This window comes from Ambystoma mexicanum, chromosome 10 (genome assembly GCF_040938575.1).
Source record: "Ambystoma mexicanum isolate Mex_15411 chromosome 10, UKY_AmexF1_1, whole genome shotgun sequence".
NCBI lineage: Eukaryota > Metazoa > Chordata > Amphibia > Caudata > Ambystomatidae > Ambystoma > Ambystoma mexicanum.
In genome coordinates this window covers 1553817143-1553839202 of record NC_090932.1, presented here as the reverse complement: position 1 = coordinate 1553839202, position 22060 = coordinate 1553817143, and the positions used below count along the sequence as shown (strand labels likewise).

Sequence of the window (22060 nt, the reverse complement as noted above, 5' to 3'; positions counted from 1 at the left end):
ACACAAGATCACTGTATTCCCTACACGTCACATAAATACAGGCAACTGCTTCATGGTCATTAGTTTCAACTTGCCTTGACAATGGATTTCATTACGCTAACTCGCTTCACAACACCAAACTTCCTACGCTGCACGATGTGCCTCTTCAAACACTCACATCTGCATAACGCTCCCTCGGGAGCACAACGCTGGACAGGCTGCTATTCTTCTTCATAACGGATTCATCGTTGTCGCTGAGTTTCACTTCCCCCCCACTAACACCAGCTCTTACAAGACAGTTATCTGTTTACAGTTCACGTTGGCTTACACAAAGTCAGCCTCCTTCACGTTATCCTCATGCTGTTGGGTCCTTTACTCGAGCTTCCCGACAACATTAGAATCCGGATTCTTCCTTCTTACGGAGTAAGCCCCCCTTCACAGCCTCCGAAGCCACTGCGTAGCATTCGCATATTTGAAAGGGAACATTGGCTCTGCGATCACTATTGTCGCCAACTCCCAAGTCACTCGTGTGACATCATCATTTCAACTTCGGCATCACAGGGAGAGGATCCTGCTACTTCCAACCGCCACCACGCTCAGAGCAGTGACCCTGTTACGAGCCGACTTGGAACAGCTTCTCTTCACCCCAAACGGGACACCTCTCTGCCTCGGGAATCCCAGCAAACTTGTGTAGCACCACAAGCGGAGGACATCAAAACGCAGAGGTGGGCACTCTTACTTATGAGATTATATGGGAAGTTCACACAGCAAGTTATATGAGCTTAAATGAGAATTCAACATTGAAGTGGGGTTTCCTGTCCCCTTCTGGTACTGCGCTGGGGTTTTCTTCATTTCTCATACCCCCGACGCGCTGCACTGGGGCTTCTGCATCCCACCCTTTCTTCTTTGAGTACTGCACAGGGACCTTTACTTCTCAAACTTTGGATGCTGCGCTGGGCTGCCCCTTCTTCTTTACTATGTCCTGGGCCCACACTGGGACTTTCTTTACTTCTCAGACCCCCTGCGCTTTGCCCCTGCTTCAAGACTTCTCTTTGGGGATCTGCTTCACTCTTGAAGCGTTTTGCCTCTGCTTCAAATTTCCTCTTTGGAGACCTGCTTCACTCTTGGGGCTTCACTCCACATTCCCTTGGCTTTCCTTCTGCTTCTACTTCAAAACCCTTGCCCCATAAGCTCTGCGCAGGTGCTTCTCCCACCTTCTTCTGGGTGATTGGACTTGCTTCTTGTTCTCTGGGGGGCAGTGGCTCCTCCTCTTCTGCTGCTCCCCCCTCAGCAGTAGTCTTCTTTGCGCAGGTTCCTAGTTTCAGTAATCCCCGTCGCCAGTGAAATAAAGTAACTCTCTAGTCTTCTGTAGCTTCTTACATGGGCTTTATTACAGGTTACAACAAACTGTTAAGCACAGAACCACTGGGTCCCATCACCCAGGCTCAACTGGCCTAGGCTGAAACCTTGGCACTACATTCAACACCAAACATTCTACTATCTCACATCAGCATTCCATCCATACAGAACAAGTACTTCACAACACAGACCAAAAGACAAATTCAAGGGAGAGTGTCCAAACATTGTTTTCTTGTGGTCCAAGCCTTCCCAGGGTAGGATAAAAATACCCATGTGACACAGAGTGAGTCTGCTTGCAAAAGAAAGACCAATGCGGGGCAACATTGTACACATTTGCCTCGCCTCAGTAGGGGGATGATCGTCTGTTTTCTCAAGGCCATATGATATGGACACAGTAAGACAAAATGCAAACGATTTTCAACAAGGTACCAGATGTGCTAAAATCAGCTTGGATAACACCCTTGCTGAAAAAAGAAAATTTAGACCCCACCAATAAGGATAATTATAGGCCAATAACCAACATGCCTTTTATACTAAAGATATTGGACAAACGGGCCTACAAACAACTCCAGGTTCATGTTGAAGAACACAAGATCCTTGGCACTCGACAGTCAGGTTATAGGGCTCGGCGTAGTACTGAAACAGCCATGATCGACCTTAAATCCACACTGGCGAGCATTGCCGACAAGAATCAAGCCGCACTACTGATGCTTCTTGACCTCTCCGCAGCCTTTGATCTGGTAGATCATAGTTTACTAGTGACAAAACTCGGAGAGGTCGCAAATTGTTCCTCGATGGCATCTAACTGGATCGCCTCCTTTCTGGGCCCTTGCATGGTTAGGGTTTGTGTAGGGAGTCACCGCTCCACTCCTATCTCTCAAACTTGTGGTGTCCCGCAAGGCGCCTGCCTGTCGCCACTGCTTTTTAATTTGTACATTCGCTCTCTCTTGGACCTCTTAAACTTAGTGTTCAGTATACCAACTACGCAAACGACACACAGATGGTCATACAGTTTAATGGTCGGTACAGAAATGATGTTGGGGCCATCAATAACATCTACAAAGCCATCCAGGATTGGATGGCTTGTAACTCTCTAGCCTTAAACAACAATAAAACCGAACTAATGATAGCATCCTTCAAGAACACCCGGAGCAAACTAGATATTGATTACTCCAACTTCCTTATTGCAGGCAACATCATCACAGTCCAGAGGAAGGTAAAAACTCAAGAGTTGTTTTAGACGAGGAATTATCCATGAAGCTGCATGTCTCTTACATCAGGTCTAGCTGCGGACTGATCAATAAGCGAATCAATTACATCCGTCCATTTCTAACAGCCGAAAACTGTGCTCTTCTATCCACGGCGTTGATAAACTCCAGACTGGACTATTGCAATAGCCTATTGTCTGGTACTACTGCCGCAAATATCCAATCCTTACAAGTTGTCCAGAACAATGCCGTACGGACCATCTTCACTCAATCTCGTCGCTCCCATATCTCCATCTTCAGGAAGAAGCTTCATTGGCTACCAGTCAAACGTTGCATTACACATAAAATTCTCACTACGACGCATAAATGCATCTCTTTCAGCAGTCCCATCTACTTGTCTGAACGCATTAACATCAAAAGCAATGGAAGAAATCTTTGTTCATCCTCTGCCACAGTCCTTGCTTCCCCCAGATTTAAGATCGCAAAATTTGGAGCCACCACGCTTGGCGTTCAGGGTCCTCTACTTTGGAATGCTCTGCCGGCAGGGCTACGACAAATCAAAATCTACTTCCTATTTAAAAAAGCCATAAAAACATACATTTTTAACATGGAGTAATCCTTCTGACCCCTTTCTGATCCTGCTTGCTCTCTCTTGTTGTCCTGTCTGTCTCTGTTTTTTGTGTGCCCTGAGGCCTACGGGCATGCGGCGCGTTATAAGAATTAAATTAAATTAAAAAAAATAAAACTTCTGATTTGCAACAAGGGCATTCTGAGTCGTGCACATAGCCTTGCCAACTAGCGGTGTTGGCTTTCAGCAGTAGAAGATCAAATCGGGCTCTCGTTACGATCCATCGATCTACTGGCTTATTACTGTACATCAAGTAGGGTTTTATGGAGTTCACATTGGTTACAATGGCATGTTTCCGATTTGAAATCAATAAGGGCTCGATCCATTCCAGCCTCTCCTTAACCAGAGAGCAAACATTATTTTTCTGAGCATCCCTTCCATCCTGGCTCAGCAGATATGCTGGTGGAAAAGAGGCTTAGAGCATTTAGCTGAGTCATATAACTCTGAATGAATTTTAGCCACATAAAATTATGCCAGGCATCTTTCCAAACAAAGTCGTAGATGTTATCTTGAGTTACCCTTACCCTAGGGTTTGACCAAATGCTAAGCCAGTGTACTAAAGGTGCCTGGTATTCATCTGCCAGATATTTCGCTCCAAGCTCGACATGCACAGCGAACATAGGGGCCGAGCATGACAGGCCAAGCAATTTCTTAAGACATTTGTTTTCCAGAATCTGGAGTGCCAGAGTTTTTTCATTCCCCCCAAGAGAGGCCCCACAAGTAGTTGCTGCTCTTGTTTGCACATTGTAAACATTCATTATCAACTGAACAGGTTGCCCTTGATGCAACTCTATGAAACAAATCATTCCCCCCCAAAGACTGGCTCATCTTAATTTGGTATTTGTGTATGTGGGCATCTCCCTTCCAGTTCTCTGAGAAACAAATTCCCAAATAATCAAACTCTCACCCTCGGGATTACAGACCCATTACTAAACATCTTATATGTTTGGACTTTCTTCTGCCCGCTAGACATGCCATAACCACTGACTTTGTTGTATTGATTTGCAGATCCAGGTTTATCATGAAGTTCGTATATACATTAATCAGTTTCTGCAAAGTGTTTGGGATGCATGCGATGAGAACCGTATGATCCGCGTAGGCTAGCGAGGGAAAGGATTTGTTGCCCACATGCAGATAATCGTTATTTAAATCTACCACTGCTTGATAGAGACCATTATATATAGTGTAAAAAGAACTGGGTCCAGAACACATCCCTGTTGCACTCCTGTGTTGACCTAAACAAATCGAGTACATTGGCCCTGCTCCCCAAAGCGGATGCCTGCCTTGGTGCCTCCATGTATCAATTGCAGGACCTTCAAAATCCCAGTGGGAATACCCATGGACCCAAGCACTGTCGGAAATCGTATCCGTTTACCTTGTTGCCACTAGGTGCATGAATGCCGAATAAATTGGTTTGCCCTTTCCATACACAGATTGGGCCCCCACCAAATATAAATTCAGGGCTTGATCACAGGATCAAAGCCATATTGAATATCAATAGAATCCATTTCTCCATGCGACCCAATACTATACAGCCGAAGATTTTAAATGATGTGTCCAAGAGTGATCTCGGTCTATGCGCCAGCTGACTTTCATGATCACCTTTCTTAAAAATAGGATAAATAGCAGCACTTTTCTAATAGGGCGGGAATTCCTCTGTTTCTAGGTATGCATTAAAACAGGTTGTCAGCAGTGGAGCCCATAAATCAACTGACACTTTGTAGAGATCTGCTGGGACTGCATGTGGACCCGGGGCCCGATTGTATGCTTGCTGAACAATTGCATCCTCAACTTCCTTCACTGAAACATAAAAGGGAGCACCACGCTCCCCATAAATAGTATGTGTTACAGGACCCCCATATAAGGAAGAGAAATGGTCCACCCAAGCCTTTGCTTGCACATGCGTTTCTGCTAGGAGTTGCAATCTCCTGTAAGGAGGTCCCAGTGCAACAAATTCCCAAAAACATTTTGAGTCATTGGCAGAGACGGCTATGAGTAAGTCCTTTTTCCATGGTGTCTATCCTATTCTCTATGGCCACCATTCAGCTCTAGTCCTAATAATTACCCCCCTCCGGCTATCTGGTTCCTTCATGACTTCAAGCAGTTTTCTTTAAAGTATTTTACACTCGTCATTAAACCAACTCTTCACCCCACTCTTTTTACATATAAAGTCACGCTGCAAATTGTTAGATATTGACCCCATCAATTCTATGAACAGTTCAACCACAGGTTCTGGGGGGTGTGGAGTCTTCCAGGATTAGGAGAATCAAATAAAACTAGAGGACGCTAGTTCCTGATGGAGGGTTGCAGAGTCCTGCTTGGACTCTGCAACTCCATTTAATTCTTCCCCTGCATTGTGAATTGACCTCTGCAGAGTCTTAATGCAGGAACGTGATTGAGATCAGCTCGGTGCATTCCCAAATGAGGCATAATGTAATTGGGAAATGATCACTGCACTGCTCTTGTATGACCTCCATCTTTTATCAGTTGCCAATGTTGGACATGCATACAGAAATAATCAGTGGTTGATGACCCCTGGGTATTCCCAAATGTGGCTACCCCCTGGACATCCGGTGCTACACAGCCATTCTGGTAGCGCTACCCCCATTCTAAGAGCCACAACCCAATTTGTAATCCTTGTGGGTCCAACATCTGTGGCTGCGCAACTCAATATCAAGCATCCTCTGATTCATTCTGGAGGTTCCCAGGAGGCCCACTACCCAATTTGATATTAAAATTGCCCACAAGCACTAACGCTGTGTGCCGAGCTGTGTGCCAATCGAGCTTGTCAAGCACGCTCCCTGCCATCAAATCTTTCAACACCCCTAGTTTGTTCGATACAGAGATATGGGGATTATTACAAAAGGTTCATAATCGACAAATTGTCACCTTGAGTCGGGACTAGTTTAAGTAGTTGTATATAATTTGCGTGGGTGTCTATTACCTTAATGTTATAATTCAAGGATGCCTTTATTAGCACTGGACAGTTTGGGTCAACAGGTTGCGACCTAGGATTATAATCTGTTGAAAATAAAGGATGTACAGTAACCTTAACAAATGACAAAAAGAGTGTGGTTTCGGCACCATGAACTTCGTTTTTTAATATATTGCAGTTTTCTTTGGTTTGCGAAGATTCCTCCATATCAGCAGCAGATTGCCAACAATCAACAACCACGCAGAAACCTCAGAACTGGTGAGTAGTTTGACTTTTTTGAGCTATTGCGCTTTAAATTTCCTAAGGTCTGTTGTTGTAGAAGGAAGTCGAGAACACCAGGCTTGTGGGCCATGCAGAGAAATGCTTACTTACAGAGCAGGATGTGCCCTCTTTTTTTGTTAGGGGCTCGTAGGGAGAGGACTACAGAACAGTAGGAAAACGGGGAGTCCACAGCGAGCTACCTATTGATGTCACACTACAGGTTGGAGATTCAACATCGCATTGGGTGAATGTAAGCTGTCATCTTTTGTAAAACAAATATCAAAAGATGAAAGAGGTCAGGATTATAAACATATATTGAATTTTATTCCATAACACATATTAAAAGTTGGACACCACCGGTCCCATTTCTAAAAAACACATATCACAACACACAGCACAATCTGACAAAGAACAAAAACTGGTTCTGTAGCACAAATGTGCCTATTTAAGCATTTGTGTCTGAATAATGTACATCAAAACTGAAGTGATGTTAGTAGTTAATGGGTGACTTCAAGCAATACAATATATAATTCATTTCAGAGAAGGTCCCCATATTTCATGTGTCGACAGGAATGAATCTGTTTCCAGATTTAGGTTTAGGACCCACGTTTGAAAAGTGTCCTCAAATTTGACCAGATGCCTATTCAGACGACTAAGGCTTTCGTCAGGACACGTATACCCCAGATGGAAGGGTTTGTGGATGTCGTATTCAAGGACTTATGTTCATTCTATACCAGCATATCTACAATACAAATATATATTACCGACCAGTTAACCAAATTTGCAATATATTTAACATCACACAATGGATTAAAAAAAATGCTGCCAACCTGTGAGCAAATATTAGTGCACATATTAGTTATGCCGAAGTCTGATCACTACATGCAATTAGCTATTACATCTTTGTCCCAAAAGGACCCCTTTGGCTACACATTTCAAAAATATGCATAGAACTGGGGAAAGGAAAAGGAGGGGAGGCAAGGGAAAGAGGGAGAAATGGGACGGGAGGAGGGGAGAGGAAGAGAGAAGGAAGGGGAGGACAAGCAGAAGGGATGGACGGTGGGGAATGAAAAATTGAATGGCTCATCATTCCATCATTCATTGTGGGAGAATATATACCTTATCAGTTCAGGGGGCAAGCTCCCAGCAATCTGGGTGCCTCCAAGTGGTTTAATGGTGATCGGAACGGGATGTCTTGCACGTTCACCCCAAATGCACACGTTTTGTCTTGTGCACATACGGCTGTGAAGTAGAAAAACGGACGTTCACTTATGCAATCCATCATGGGCATGTCTAATATATCTAATAATGCTGTTAAAGACATGTGCCTACCTGAGAGTGCACGTGTGTTTTTCTAACCCAATATGACTGTTCGACCGTATCCAGGAGCGAGCACCGGAGTCTGCTAATGTCAATGCGTCTTTAGTTTTTAAGGGCTCTACAACACATAATGACAGAGTCAGCGGCCTGGTTAGTAAAGGTCGTACTTTGACTCGAAACACAATGTTTTGTCCAGAGAAGCGGCGTTATGAACTTACTTGTGCTAGTCAGCAGTCCCGGCGTGTCCGATCACTCGTAGAGACGACAGCTATGTGATCATGTGATTTCTCTTTAAAAAGCCTGACTGCGATGACAAGTCCAAAGGCGGGCCCGTCGATGTTGTGACTGGTACGTGAGGTTGTATTGTGGCAGCCATATTTTCACCAGCCTATATTGTATATTTATTTCAATTCGTAATTAAAATGAAGTGACATACTAATACAACGGCGGTTTTTGTCTGGGGCATGTAAATAGGCCACCATAAGGGACCTAATATTTTGATGTTTCCTATTTTCAAATTACGAAATAGGCAGACAAGAATGATTTTGCTGTTCGCATTTAAGACGAAATGTGTTCGGGCTACCAAAATTGGTTGGTCTCATACAATTTAATCTCTTAATCTCATCAACTATGAGAAAGGATCAATTATTTTCAGATTGTTTTCGAGTAAAGAAAATACAATAACAACCAAGGAGCTCACATTTCCGTCAGAATATGTTAGTTGCCAAATGGTTGGTGTCATGCAGTTTAATCTCATCAGTTTATCAGGAAGGATGGATCATTTTCGAATAAACAGATTCCACTCAATATAAAGGTTTAACCCCTGTTTTACAGAATCTAATTTATAGATCAATTTTTGCTCAAACCTTCGGAGTTTAAGATCTCTGTCACCCTCACGAGGGTGAGGGCTCAAAGTTTGTAGCACACACCAAAACAACTCATCATGAGAGTTTCATTTTTCGATAGTGTTCTACCAAAGGTTTGTCTGCTGTTCCATTTTTTATACAAGAACGATGTTCTCTGATTCTTGTTCGAATGGTTCTTAGTCTTTCCCGCATGGGCAGCTTATGCAATAAATCTCCCATTTTGTGGCACAGTTGGTGAAAGATCCAATTTCCCATATCCTGCCTTTAAGCCAATGGATTTCAAATTTTTGATAAAATTGCACATCAGGCATTTACCACATTTAAAATGTCCTATGACGGGTGGGAGATGCCATAGGGTCGATTGTGTCGAGACGTTAGATTGTTGTTGAGGGTAAGTATGGACCAGCTTGTCTCCCAAGTTTTGCAGCCGTTTGAAAGCAAACCGTGGAGGGAGGTATGTTGAATGACTCAGTGTTAATCATCTTCCAATTCTTGAGTATTGATTTTCTCAAATCATTAATTATCGGAGTGTAAGATGACACGTATGTAATTTTGTCCAGCATAGTTTTTGTTTGTTTAGTGAGGCATTCCGTCCTTTGGACGTTTGCTGCCCTTTTGTAGGATCTTCTAATATTGTGTGGGGGGTAACCCCTTGCCTTAAGGTTGTGTTTAAGTAGCTCACTAGGGAGTTTGAAGTCTTGTTCCTCAGTACAAATGTGTCTAATGCGCAAGAACTGGTGCTTGTGGGTGGAAACTTTTAAATTGTAAAAGGGAGTTTTTTTGGGTTGGCTTTTTATAGACTAGTCAAAATACAATTATAAGGCATTCGATAAATCGGTAGATCCAAAAAGGCAATTTTCATCTTGTTGGCCTTGCATGTGAAATTTTTAGACGCCTCCCGTTTATTGAGCCAGGTGTTAAAGGAATTAAAGGATAGTTCCGGGACTTTTTTTTTTATTGTCCCTAGGGTTCGGCCATGTGTTTTTAAGCATAAATCGGTAGATCGTAGAAAACTTTCCTATGGACCTTACCCGACTTTTCGTCCATTAACGCACTCGAAATCAGCCGCCATTTTCTGATAATCCTATCATTTCCCCCCATCGCCCTGGCTCACCTGCTTTTGCGGCACTAAATCAAATCCCCCGCCCCTGAAACAGACTTTATCAAAACATTCATATTCCCCGCCTCTATCCGTGACGTGACTGTGCTGCGTAGGCAAACGCGCCCAGGCGTCTTCTACGCGACTCCACACAGAACCCGGAAACCAACACAGATTAGTTTACAACACAGCGCGCCACAATTCGGAATATGTAACTGTACTTTTAAATCAAACCGCAAGATTGTAAATTTGGTAAAGTACATTTATTTGACATCAAATGTTTAGAGAATATTCAGCGATTTGCATTTTTATTTGCTCACGTTCCAAAAAGTTCGTTTTGAGGCACGCGATGTTCCTTTGCTGTACACAGGGTCTTAGATCATCTCACAATACAGCGCCACAATTCGGAATATGAAACTGTGGTTTAAAAGCAAACGGCAAGATTGTCCATTTGGCAAAGTACATTTATTGGACATCAAATGTTTAGACAATATTCTGCGATTTGCATTTTTCTTTGCTCTCGATCCAAAATAGTTCATCTTGAGGCAAGCGATGTTCGTGTGCAGTACACAGGGTGTTGGTTTACGATAAAATAAGCTCTTCGGTCGCACTCATAATCGCATGACTGTTCCAACAACGAGGCACTAGGCCACCACAACAGTCTGTCTGTTGCATCTAGCCATTAGTACCACGTAAGGGCCTACTTGTACTTGGCGATCGTCCCATAAAATGGTCAGGGTGGTAACGTTGTTCACACGGAGAAGCAACTGGCGGTTGTAAAAGCCATCCGCCGGTGTCTGGTACTCATGACACATAGAATGATGAAGGATGTACCTGTTTTAAAAACATAAAAAATGAAATTAGTCACACCATCAGATCTTTATTAAAATTATTCATTTTATATATTAGGTTGGGAAATTATTTCATAGCTAGGACAGTGCAACTGGGTATTATACGTCAAGGGGGGGGGCTGTAGGATACTAGGGAGGCAGTGCAGGTGGAGAGTGGAAGGGCCCAGGACGGAGGTCGCAGACAGTGGACCAGTTGTAGCAGGGGAGAGGGAGAGAGAAAGCAGAAGCAAAGAGGAAGGTTTTGAGGTGCTTCCGTACAAGGAGATAGTTCTCCTCAAACAATATGCCACATAGAACGAACAAGTACAACTTAATCCGTCTTTAAAGCTACTGTATAGTAATTAAATTGCGGTATAAACTCATCTAAAGAGTTACTTACATTATATTTGCTTTTTCCATTGTGTCTGTGCGTAGGGCAGCCCCGAAATACCACTCCTTCTATGCCGGCGTTATTTCTTCTAATGAACGAACATTAAATGGCTTTCGTTTCTGAAATTATATTCATTATCGTTTCTTACGTTATTGCACCACACCCCCAAAAAGAAGTCTTTCGGGATGGTCCCGGCCTGTCGAGGTCAAATAACAATAGAACCTTATACTGAGTCGTGGGCCATTCCGGCACTCGAGAAAAAAATCAAAGCAGCTGACCTTCACTTTGAACGAGCACACATTCCTAGTTAGCTACATTCAGTGTAAGGCCATCTCACAGGACTCACAGAGCAATCACTTTTATTTACACAATACATAGCTACACATATTCAATGGGCCTGCGACATGAGGAGACTCGAGAGAACAGACAATCAAATTACAATCATTTAAACCGTGATGTGTATTTCTCAATGAGCTCTTCTTTAGGTGAACATGGAACAGAGGCAATGTTGGGTGGCAATGCAGTTGTCCCCTGCACAGGTTCGTTCACAACTCCATGTATGTGCCTATCTAGGACATCAACAATAAGTCTCTCAATAAAGTCATATTGCATATCCTCAAACACTGGTTTGATAACCCATTGTTTACTTCTTTTAGTGAAGGCCTTATTGTAGCGAAGCATCCCTAAAGTTCCGGTCGTCCTACTTTGTTGACGGCCAACATTATGGTTATGTGCCAAGACCGCTAGAAGAGTCAGATTTATCATGCCCTCCATGCCAAAATGCAATCGTTTTGGCCTGTACTTTAGGCACATATTGTAGAACACCTCCAAATCTCCTGTGTGGCAGAATTCCGTGAGTCCCCTCAAATCTCTTGTTATAGTTTTTATCAAATACAATCTTTTCAATGGCTTTGTGAGTGGGTGATGAAGGAATCAACCACTTCTTCTTCCGTGCCTCTTTGTGGACAAATGGCCATGTTCACAATTGTGGAAATGTTGGTTTGTGGTCCAGCGGTGAACGTTGCTACAGTGTAGCATTACTGACCGCCATTTTTCCAGTAGAATTTCCAACGACCCTCCACATGTTTTTGAGCTCCACCAAAGATGGTTGCTGATTGACTTGGACCACTGTGAAATACCTTGCATATCTTTTTTTTTTTTTTTTTTACCTGCAGCCGACATTTTTTTATTGATTGTTTTTGCAAGATGCCAAACGTCAAATTGGTGATTTATATTTTTGTACTCTTCTCTCATTGTCTTGGCAATTGAAACGTGTCTGTCCGTGGCTATCAGGTCGATCACCATTCCCCGCGATTGTAGTTCTTGCAATGATGCTACAAAGCCAACTTTCTCCATGGCCACTGAGAGGATGTACTTTGTGACACCTGCACGACCACCAAACTCACAATTTTCTTACTTTTCATGTCCTGAAAGTGGTAGGTGCAGTACTTGGCTGAAAATCCTGGGCTGTCGCACTGTCCATCACCGGCTAGCCTGAACCGTTTGCCCGCGAATGTACTATCAATAGACATTTTTTCCATTCTCCAAGCTTCGCTAATGGCTGGAAATAGATAATCGGTTTGGTATTTGTAGAACTGAGTTTTCGCAATGAAATGGATTCCCACAAACTGAAAGAAAGCCTCTAACTTTTTAAAACTTGAACCACTAAAAAGTGCAGCCGCTGCACAAAGTAGATTGCCTGCTGGCAGTTGCCCCAGCTTGGGTTGTGCAGACCATGAGAAAGGATGATATTTTGTACAGGTGGCATGTATTTTAAGGTTAGTGCCTCGAATTGCAGGAGTCACATTAATCAATGGCTCCCCACATACTTCCCCACCAACCGAATGCCCACATTTCATCCGAATAATATCAATCAAACAACTATCGAATACAATGAATTTGGCCTCTTTCCTTATACTGTCACTCTGCATCCCAGCTGGTTCGACCTGTAACGTTGAGGACATGTCACTCACATGAAAGGTAGAATCTCTGATATCGTCTTCCGCTATGTTCAGTGATATTGATGGTGTTTCATTGTCGTCCACTTCATTCTCTTCCATTGCAACATCTGTTCCTTCTCCGGCGATGGGTGAATAAAACAATTTCTTCAACTTTCTCGCGGTCTTAGTTTTTGCGGGTGTGGATTCTGTGAATTGATCTCTGACTGCATCCGAACTACCAGGAGGACATTCACTATCAATGGCTGGTGGTGGTATAGCTCCGTTGTCAATAACTTCATATTCTTCCCATTGGCACGATGCATTTCCAGTCTCAAGTCCCTGCCAAAAGGTTTGACAAGCAGCATCTCTCGTTCGCTTCACTGTCTGTGTAGATCTAGTTTGTACACCCACTCGCAACTAGAGGACAGATTGGAAAAGGGATGTTCAGTTTAAACACAACTTACAGTATTGAACTATTAACAGTGAAAAACAACATAATATAGTGACCAGGACACTAACCTTCTTTTGCTTTCTTTTCTTTGAAACTTTCTTGCCTCGAACTTCAACATCAGGACGCTGTTGCTCCGACTCGTGTGTGCATGTCTCCACTTCCTCTTGCGCTGCAACGACTATATTTTCATGATAAGCACATCCATCACGCACTGACGCTCCATCGACTCCCTGAAACATAGAACTTTCATTAGTATGTATAATAATATTGAAAACACAAAATGTACTTGGGGACCAATACCCACGCACATCTCAATAGCAAAACACGAATGAACGCATTGTGTAGAACATTCAAACGACAATTATTCACGCATTGTTGATCTAGTTAGATGGAACTGTCAAGATCCATACCTCGGGCTCCGCATAGACTTCCATTGATGATATTATTGAAGATGACGCTTCAGCAACTCCCTGAAACACAGTAATTGCATTAGTATGGTTTTCTATTTTGTTAAAAAGAACATAAACTTTGTGCAGGCGTCAACGGCTCATCTAAATAGACCTGCACAAATGATCAGGTGTCTAAAATAAATAATGGATATCTAAATATGATTCGATTTGCTCGATCGTTGGAAGTGTCCCCAGAGATCTGCATCAACTACTAGGGGTGATGTTCTTGTAGAAGAAGCCCCGTCATCTCCCTGAAACATAGTACTTGCGTTAATAAAGAAGGAAGTATAGCGGATGTAATCACGTAATATGATTTCGCTTGATCGAACTGTCAGTATACATACCTCGAAATGCATAAGAACATCAAGGGACGATGTAACTGCGGTGCACACTTCTGCAAGCTGTTGCGCCGACCCGTAACTGCATGCTCCCCCTTCTTCTTGGACTAATGCTCCATCGACTCCCTGAAACATAGGACTTTCATTAGTAATGAACACAATATTGAAAAAAGAAGACTCCTAGGAGGGCGACGACAGAAGGACATATCAATGGCTAAAAACGAAAGAAACATTGTGTGTAACAATCACGCTACAAGATCTGATGATCTCCATCGATGGAACTGTCCGGAAACGTACCTCGAGCATCTGAGTGACATCAACGGTTGTCGTCAATGCGTTGGACTCCTCAGCATCTCCCTGAAAGACAGTACTTGCATTATTTTGGATAACAATAATTAAAACTGAAAACAAAGGACGAGTACAAGGGTGTACCATTAGGTAAAATAATCACACGATAAATTAAAACTATTGATTTACATGCCTAAAACAAGTCAGTGGCAGAATAGCTAAGTAAGATTACCCGATAGGCGCTTGAAGTGGCTGATGACTGCAATAACGACACGGATGGAGAATCTTCCGCCTTCATATTGAGTGGATACATAAATGGGGAAATTATTGTTAGCTAATGCTACACACTACCGCAAGGCCGAGAGATAAATACGTAAACTTGACTCACCAGTGTAGGGATGTGGACGAATAGAGTGGGAATAGCGGTTGAGAGCAATTTTCGCTTCGCTCGCGGTGTGTTCTTCTTTATTAGCAATGATGTGGAGTACATGTCTGAGCTAAAGTGCCTGCTGCAGATGCGGTATCGATCACCCCTCTTGTCCGCAAAGACTTCTAGGACTCTACTTTCAAGCTCAGACGGTGGATATCCACAATATCGGACCCATTCTCTTATCTGATCTATTGTCTTAGGGAAAACATGCATTATAGTACCTTCAGATTTATTATGGGTCTTCGAAGGGCAACCGCCAATGGAACAGGCAGGCATTGTGGAAAGTTCTGAAAAGTAAAGATCAACAATTCTCTATGAATACCAATGTGTTAAAAAATTAAATGACACATAAAAGGTTCAATGCAAGGTTCGTTTTGGTTCTTGGAACTATACACGTTATTCACATGCGGATAAGTATTTGAATAACTTTAAAAAAAATAGAAAAATAATTTGACTAAACTCAGAACATGTGACTAGTTCCTTGCATGTACTGTCTTGAACGAAAAGAAATTGGACGCAAAATGATTATGGTACATGGCCTTACCTTGACGAACAAACAGTTAGGTGCAGGGATCAGAGTAGTTTCTTGTCGTAGAACAGGGAGCAGTTCACAGGTTGCAAACTGACGAGTTTCCTCGAAGTGGTCACGGAAGTTCACAGAGACGAAGAGCAGATAACCAGCACCTTCACGGGTTGACTAGCAAAGCGCAAAGAAGTTCTCATTACAAATATGAAGTGGGTTATAAAGAATTCGAAACAGGGGTGTGTCTGTGAATGACGTGTATATGTCGTGGCATTATGTGGATTGCAGGGGGGCGTCCAGCGTGAGGGGGGATGCTTGGCAGGAGACACGGGGTCTGGAGGTAGACATGGGAACAACAACCCATGCTCTATAGACCACTTTGAAGTGTACATGGTCTTTGGCACCTCTTGGCCTTTATCGCTCCCTGACAGCTCCACTTGCCAGCACAAGTACCCCGGTACGAACTGCCTTTGATAGGGCGGGGGGGGGGTGGATTGGGGCGGTGGTCGTGCATACAAGACTCGTTTGCCGCAGGGCCTCACCAAGGAGAGGCCATCTAACTGCATGTAAGAGGCAGGCTGCAGGATCTAGTACATGGAAGGCAGGGGGGTGAGTTTATAAATACCTCACCCTCCCAGGAGAATATATGGGTGCAGTTCACCCTGGAGACCCTGGATGCCTAGGCAGTTAGTCGGCAGCAGGCTGGCCTGTGGTGGCAAGGCGGCACGGGCCAGAGGGGGTCATCTCTGTACCCGGTGCCCAAAAGGATGATTTATTATGATCAACCATATTGATTATTTACCTATAACCATGTTTTGTATCAATAAAATCCAACGGCCTTTTATTGCCAACGCTTGAACAAAGTGGTGTGGTAAGTATTTTTGGGGGAGGAGGCAAGGCCGGGAGGCTAGATGCCAACCCGCAAAATAACATATGTATGTCTGCTGCATATGGGTTCAACGGTTATGTGGATTGAAGGTGGGCGGCCAGCGTGAGGGAGGATGCTGGCCGGAGACAAGGCACAGGAAGACTATTCAATGGAGACACACTAGATTCATTTAAAAAATCAAAACAACCATTGTTAAAATATGTTGGGTTTTATTTTAGATCTTAATTTCAATTGAACATAAATAATAAACATTACACATTGTAAAGTTCCGGTTGCAGCACATCCAGGGAAAATCCGCGGTATTGTCCACTGTCGCTGGGGAAATGTCTAATGTCATGATGCCTACCTCTAAGGAGCCAGGCCGGGCCCAGCAACCCCAGAGGCAGACATCATTTTCCCCAGGGAAGTCTCAGCGGGCCCAAGTCGGGGCCCTTTGGACTCAGTCCTGGCGCCTTAGGCGCCAGGCTCATAGCGGACCCCAGTCCTGGCGCCTTAGGCGCCAGGCTCATAGAAGAGGATATGTGTTTAAGTGCTTGGGTGCACACTTACCTGATGCAGACCTTGCTGCTTCATCCAGGCCCTCTTGAGGCCTGAATGGGACTACTTAACCTGTAGGACTACTTCACCCCCTCGGGTGTGGTCGGGGAAGGATACATACCTGATTGGTGGAAGGATACATACCAGGAACTTCTTCCAAGGCTATTTAAACCCCACCCGAACAGCCACACATGCTTCGCGTTGTTCTGCACCTAGCAGCTGGACGCTCACCGTGTCAGTTCCTGCATCCTGACTTCAGCCACGCCTGCCAGCACCCTGGAACACCTGCAAGGGGAGAAAGGAAGAGAATAGGAGAAGAAAAGCCCTTACCTGCTAAATCTGCATCCCGGAGTCATTTCTCCAACGGCCCTGAAAAGGAAGACATCATTTTAAAGGCATTTCGTTTCGATCGCTGCAGCGCTGCATTTTACTCACCTTTGCAAGGCGCTTCCATCTTCAGCAGCGATCTTCCGGATTCAGCTACGCCCCGGCGCCTAGAGGAAAAAAGACGAGAACAAAGGTGAGAGGGAGAAAAGGAATAAGGAAAGCTCAGTTTCCTTTTAAGTCTTACCTGTTGGATTATTCCCACTGCATTTCGGGTCGTGCCGCTTCCTGGCATCTCCGGACCCCGGCCCCTATGGGGAAAAAAGACAAAGACATTGAATGAGCGAATGCAAAGACATTACCTGAGCGCTCATCCAGAACTGTTTCACTTCGGGTCGGCGCCATATCTCCGGCACTCCGAACCCCGGCCCCTAAGGGGAAAAAGACATGAGCATTAGCGCTTGCTGCAATTAGACAGCGAACATTATTATTAAGCTTGAACTTTTGAACAGAACTTTTACAGCGCCTTACCTGAACAGTCAAGCTTACCTGAACTCCCATCAATCCTCAATCCAGTGAAGTAACTGGGTTTCAACCCTGCATCAGAAGCAGGATGGAGAGCTCATCCTTCCAAACCCTAAGGAGGGTATCCAACGAGCCAGGGAAGCCAGAATAGAGGGGCCCTTCCTGTCCATCTTCAGAGTTCTGCGCCTTCGACGCCGCGCCTCCGTGGGAACCAGGTGAGCGTTACATCTAATGGCAAGTACCGCACAGGCAGGTACTACTCTCCGAACGCAGTGTCCGAGCCTCCCGTGAAGCCACCAAGTGAAGCAACGATAGGCCACCAGCCTGTACCACCTGTGAAAATGAAAGATGCAAACTGTATTAAAATGACAAAACTTTCTTATCACTGTCGATTCAGGTAAAAAATGTCATTCTGCTTTGAAAAAAATTCTATCTAGAAAATGCACAATATGGAACCAATTTACATGCATTCGAATGATATGTAGATGTAATTTTATATGTGGGAGACGACCATGAAATAGTAGTGGCATCACTGACATCACAACCAGAGTATACTTACTCGTTACTCGGATTACGCGGACGAACAGTGCCGCGAAGTTCGTGCATAAGCACCATCATCATCCTCAACACGGTCCGTGAGAGGCAGGCTTCCCTGAACTCTGGCAGCTCGGTGATGCATTGCGGACTTGGCTCGCCTTCCGAAATGTAGACCAAGCACCCGGAATTTTCACGGCAGCAGCAGTTCTCCTCCTCAGTTGGCATTAGCTCGCACCGATTGCACGTGCACCAGGTGGAGACGCCGTCCATGCAACATGGTCCAGGCTCTTCATCCGTTGACTGGTCCTCCCAACTGCCGTCCGAGTCCCCATCGTTTTCGCGTGCTTGCCATTCCAGTAGTTCTTCCTCGGTGTACTCGGGCTCGTACATATACGGCATTATTGTAGCCATTGTGTGGTAAAGAAAGTAAAATAATTTACAGAGATGGTACAGGTGTTCACAAGGCCTAGAAGCGGCGAAGGTAGCTGACCAGAGCACAGAAACGAGTCACAGAATACTCAAAGTAACACAGAGAGAGTAATGGAATCGAAAATCTGCTGCTGTGTGTTGTGAAACGGTGTGTTTATACTTATTGAGGAAAGAGGCGTCCTGCCATTTCCATGGCGACACTTCATTAGCTGAAGCGCAGCGAATGTTGACACGAAACGTGCTTTGGCGTTGGGAAATGGGCGGTACGCGTCTGCTGATGTCAGGCTCAGGGGCGGGGGATTTGATTTAGTGCCGCAAAAGCAGGTGAGCCAGGGCGATGGGGGGAAATGATAGGATTATCAGAAAATGGCGGCTGATTTCGAGTGCGTTAATGGACGAAAAGTCGGGTAAGGTCCATAGGAAAGTTTTCTACAATCTACCGATTTATGCTTAAAAACACATGGCCGAACCGTAGGGACAATAAAAAAAAAAAAGTCCCGGAACTATCCTTTAAGCTCTTCCATCGTCCCTCGCCAGATCATGAAAATATTGTCAATGTAACGATACCAGGCTTGGATGTTTGCACATTCACCCAATGTGACTTTGAATCTCCGACCTGTAGTGTGACATCAATAGGTAGCTCGCTGTGGACACCCTGTTTTCCTTGTGGGCCGTGCAGACTGAATTTGCTCTGTCATTGGCTAGTTGTTCAGCGCTGCTTGTGATGGTGCTATGTTCATTCTCCCTCCTGTTCAGTTACCCAGAGTTACCTCACTCAATGGTGTATCATTAAGCACTTGGTTGCTTTAACTCCATGGTGCTGTCTTCTTACCTGCCCTTGTAGCATTTTTTTTTTTTTTTATAATTCTTTCAGCTCTCCCTAATTTCAGTGTCCTGAACTGTGGGCAGTTGTGTCCTTTAGAAGCCAAATATACGGGCCTGATTTGAAGTTAAGGACTTTGTGAGAGGGCTCGGGGCACAATGACTGCCCTAATTGCCAGCAATGTGGGACGCTAATTCTATTAACACTGTTCTACATGGCTGGCTGGTAGACTTACTCTAATTTTTACAAAAATTAGGGCCATACATAGGGCCTCATCACGAGTTTGGCGGTAACCCTTAAATCAGACGGTCGCGCTATTACCGCCGGATTTAAGGGTCCACCAAATCAGCTCTGAGCTGGGGGGTAATCCGCTGAAAATTCGCGCTATTACCGCCGGCGGGAAATCCGCCGGCGGTAAGAGCGCGAAAATTCCACATTGAGCCCAATGCGGAATGGGGCATTCCCGAATTCCATTACCGCCAAACCCGTGATCCGGCGCTAATAGCGCCGGGGGGTTTGGCGGTAGGGCTAATACCACCGGCGTTACCGCCCAACTCGTGATAGGCCCATAGTCTTAAATTCAATAAGAAACTGAATTAGATGAGCGCCTAGCAATGGATGCTCTACAGACCTGGGGCTCATGGTCCTCCTACTGTTTATGCCAAGGCCAGCTTGGGAGGTTATTGTGCATAGTTTGTGGTGGCAGGAGGGGGGACAGGTAGGGTGAATTTGATGGATTGCAGGTGTACACAGTTAAGTGTGGTTGTAATATCAGAGGCCAGCTAGGGTGGAGGCAACTGTTGATTAGTGAACTCTTGACCGGCATCAGGAGACATGTTCCTACCAGAAACTATTGTGGAAGAATTTGTTCAGATGCCATTTTATGAAATTTTCCACAAAAAAACACTCACAACATTGAATTGTTTAAAAAAAAAAAATTATGGCAGGTCTGTCTGAGAGGAGGATGGCAAGGTTATAAGTGGTGGTCCCATATTTGTTCTTATGATTCAGTTTCACACCGGGCCACTTTTACTCTCCACTGCTGGACTGAATTGCACCAAATTTGCGAGGGAAGCTGCCGTGTTGTCTTGAAAGCGTGCTTTGTGAAATTCTGCCCAGAAAGTGTCCAGAATCCTCTTATGTATATTTCAAACTCGTTCATGAAATATATGGACCCATATGGCCATTCTGTAGTTCCTGATTCGCCCACTACCATCTGGCCATGGGGGTGCAGAGCACCTCACAAACATCCACCAAAAAGGAACATATTACAAACATGTGTTCAACCCACCATAGGTATGGTGAGGAGAGACACCAGATGGTGGAATATGACTTCAAAAAGAAACCTTACATTTCCTTTGTAATTTACATTACATTGTAATTACATTACATTACATTTACATTACATTGCTTACATTTCCTTTGTAAGCAGGGTTTGGGCTGGCTCAGCAGGCTCCAGTTGGTTCTTGGACTCGGCTGGAACTGACAGACCCAGTGGTGTTTCAGACCTGGCATGACGCCAAGGAGCTCTGAAATGGTTTTCAGTGGGCGTGTTCATCTGGCTTGGGGCCTGTGGGTCCTTAGCTGGGACTCTTTGGGCCCACATCCTTTGCGCTAGGCCTGCGGGCTCCACTCGGGTTCCTGGTGGCCAAAAATGCACCTTGAGGTCTGAAAATCCAAGCAATGTCTGGTCTGAGACAGGGCTGGGCTGGACTGCGGACCCGGTAGATCCTGCCATCTGGGTCCGAATGCCCAGCAGTGGCCCACCAACAGATTATGACAAGTGACCACATCCAATAACTTTGTGGTGCCTGGAGCATGGCCAAAGGGTCTATGTACACTGCAGCCACCTTATGGGCATGGCTGCACTGCACAGAGGGTGGCTTGTGAGGAGCTGGGGCATGTCCAAAAGTCATGCCTCTGGCAAAGTGGCAATGGGGCATGAACTTTGTATTCTTAATTGAGCTTTTTCCACTCTGACCAGAGTCTTCCAGAATACCAAGTCTTGTATTAGCCTATCATCTCTTTCCGCATCAGCAGTCATCACTGCTTTTGGGTTTCCCTCCTCACAGAACTGCTTTGGGATAGCGTGTTTGCTGTTAGGCATTTTGAAGGTTGCCTGCCAATTCCAATCAAGTGAAGGAAGTGGTTAAGGGACTCTGCACAGTGCTGCTATCTAGTCCAACCAACTGATCCAGAACTTTTTAAAATGTTCTTATTTTTTGGTTTGACGCTCATTTTGTGGGGATGGTGTCTGGAAGTGGGGTGTGTGCGAGTGCTTGTGTTGGAGTTTCTATGTTGGCAAAGTCATTTTGGCCAGGTTGCCCTATTATTGCTGTACAGTCTGTATCAGTAATGGGTTTGGTGCAGACGTTCAGTAGTGTTTGTATGCTAAGTGCATTTCGTAAGCAGTACTCCTTTGGAGTCTCACACCACTTCTACACTGGCGACACTCAGCTTTTTCTTTCCTTCTCATCTTTCACCCCTGACATTCATCGCACTCTTTCATCCTGCTTTACTGCCATTAAATCCTGGCTGGCCTCTCACTTTCTTACTCTCAACGCTGGTAAAACAGAAGTTCTATTCTTTCCCACTAATGTTCTCCCACCCCCGGCTCCTCCTCCTCCCATTTTCTTTCCTCCCTCTTATCTCCCCATCTCCCCCACTGCTCACAATCTTGGTCTCTACTTTGACGCTAATC

The 22060-nt window shown here is 44.6% G+C and overlaps 1 protein-coding gene across 2 annotated transcripts in view; it reads left to right on the top strand.

Annotated features, from left to right (window-relative positions):
* The window catches only part of PISD (phosphatidylserine decarboxylase), a 502520-nt gene that overhangs the window by 70565 nt on the left and 409895 nt on the right, over window positions 1-22060 (top strand). For both annotated transcript variants that reach the window (XM_069619816.1, XM_069619818.1), the window contains exon 2: window positions 6288-6367. In XM_069619816.1, coding sequence (XP_069475917.1) covers window positions 6288-6367 — 80 coding nt within the window. The remainder of the gene's footprint in view (window positions 1-6287; window positions 6368-22060) is intronic.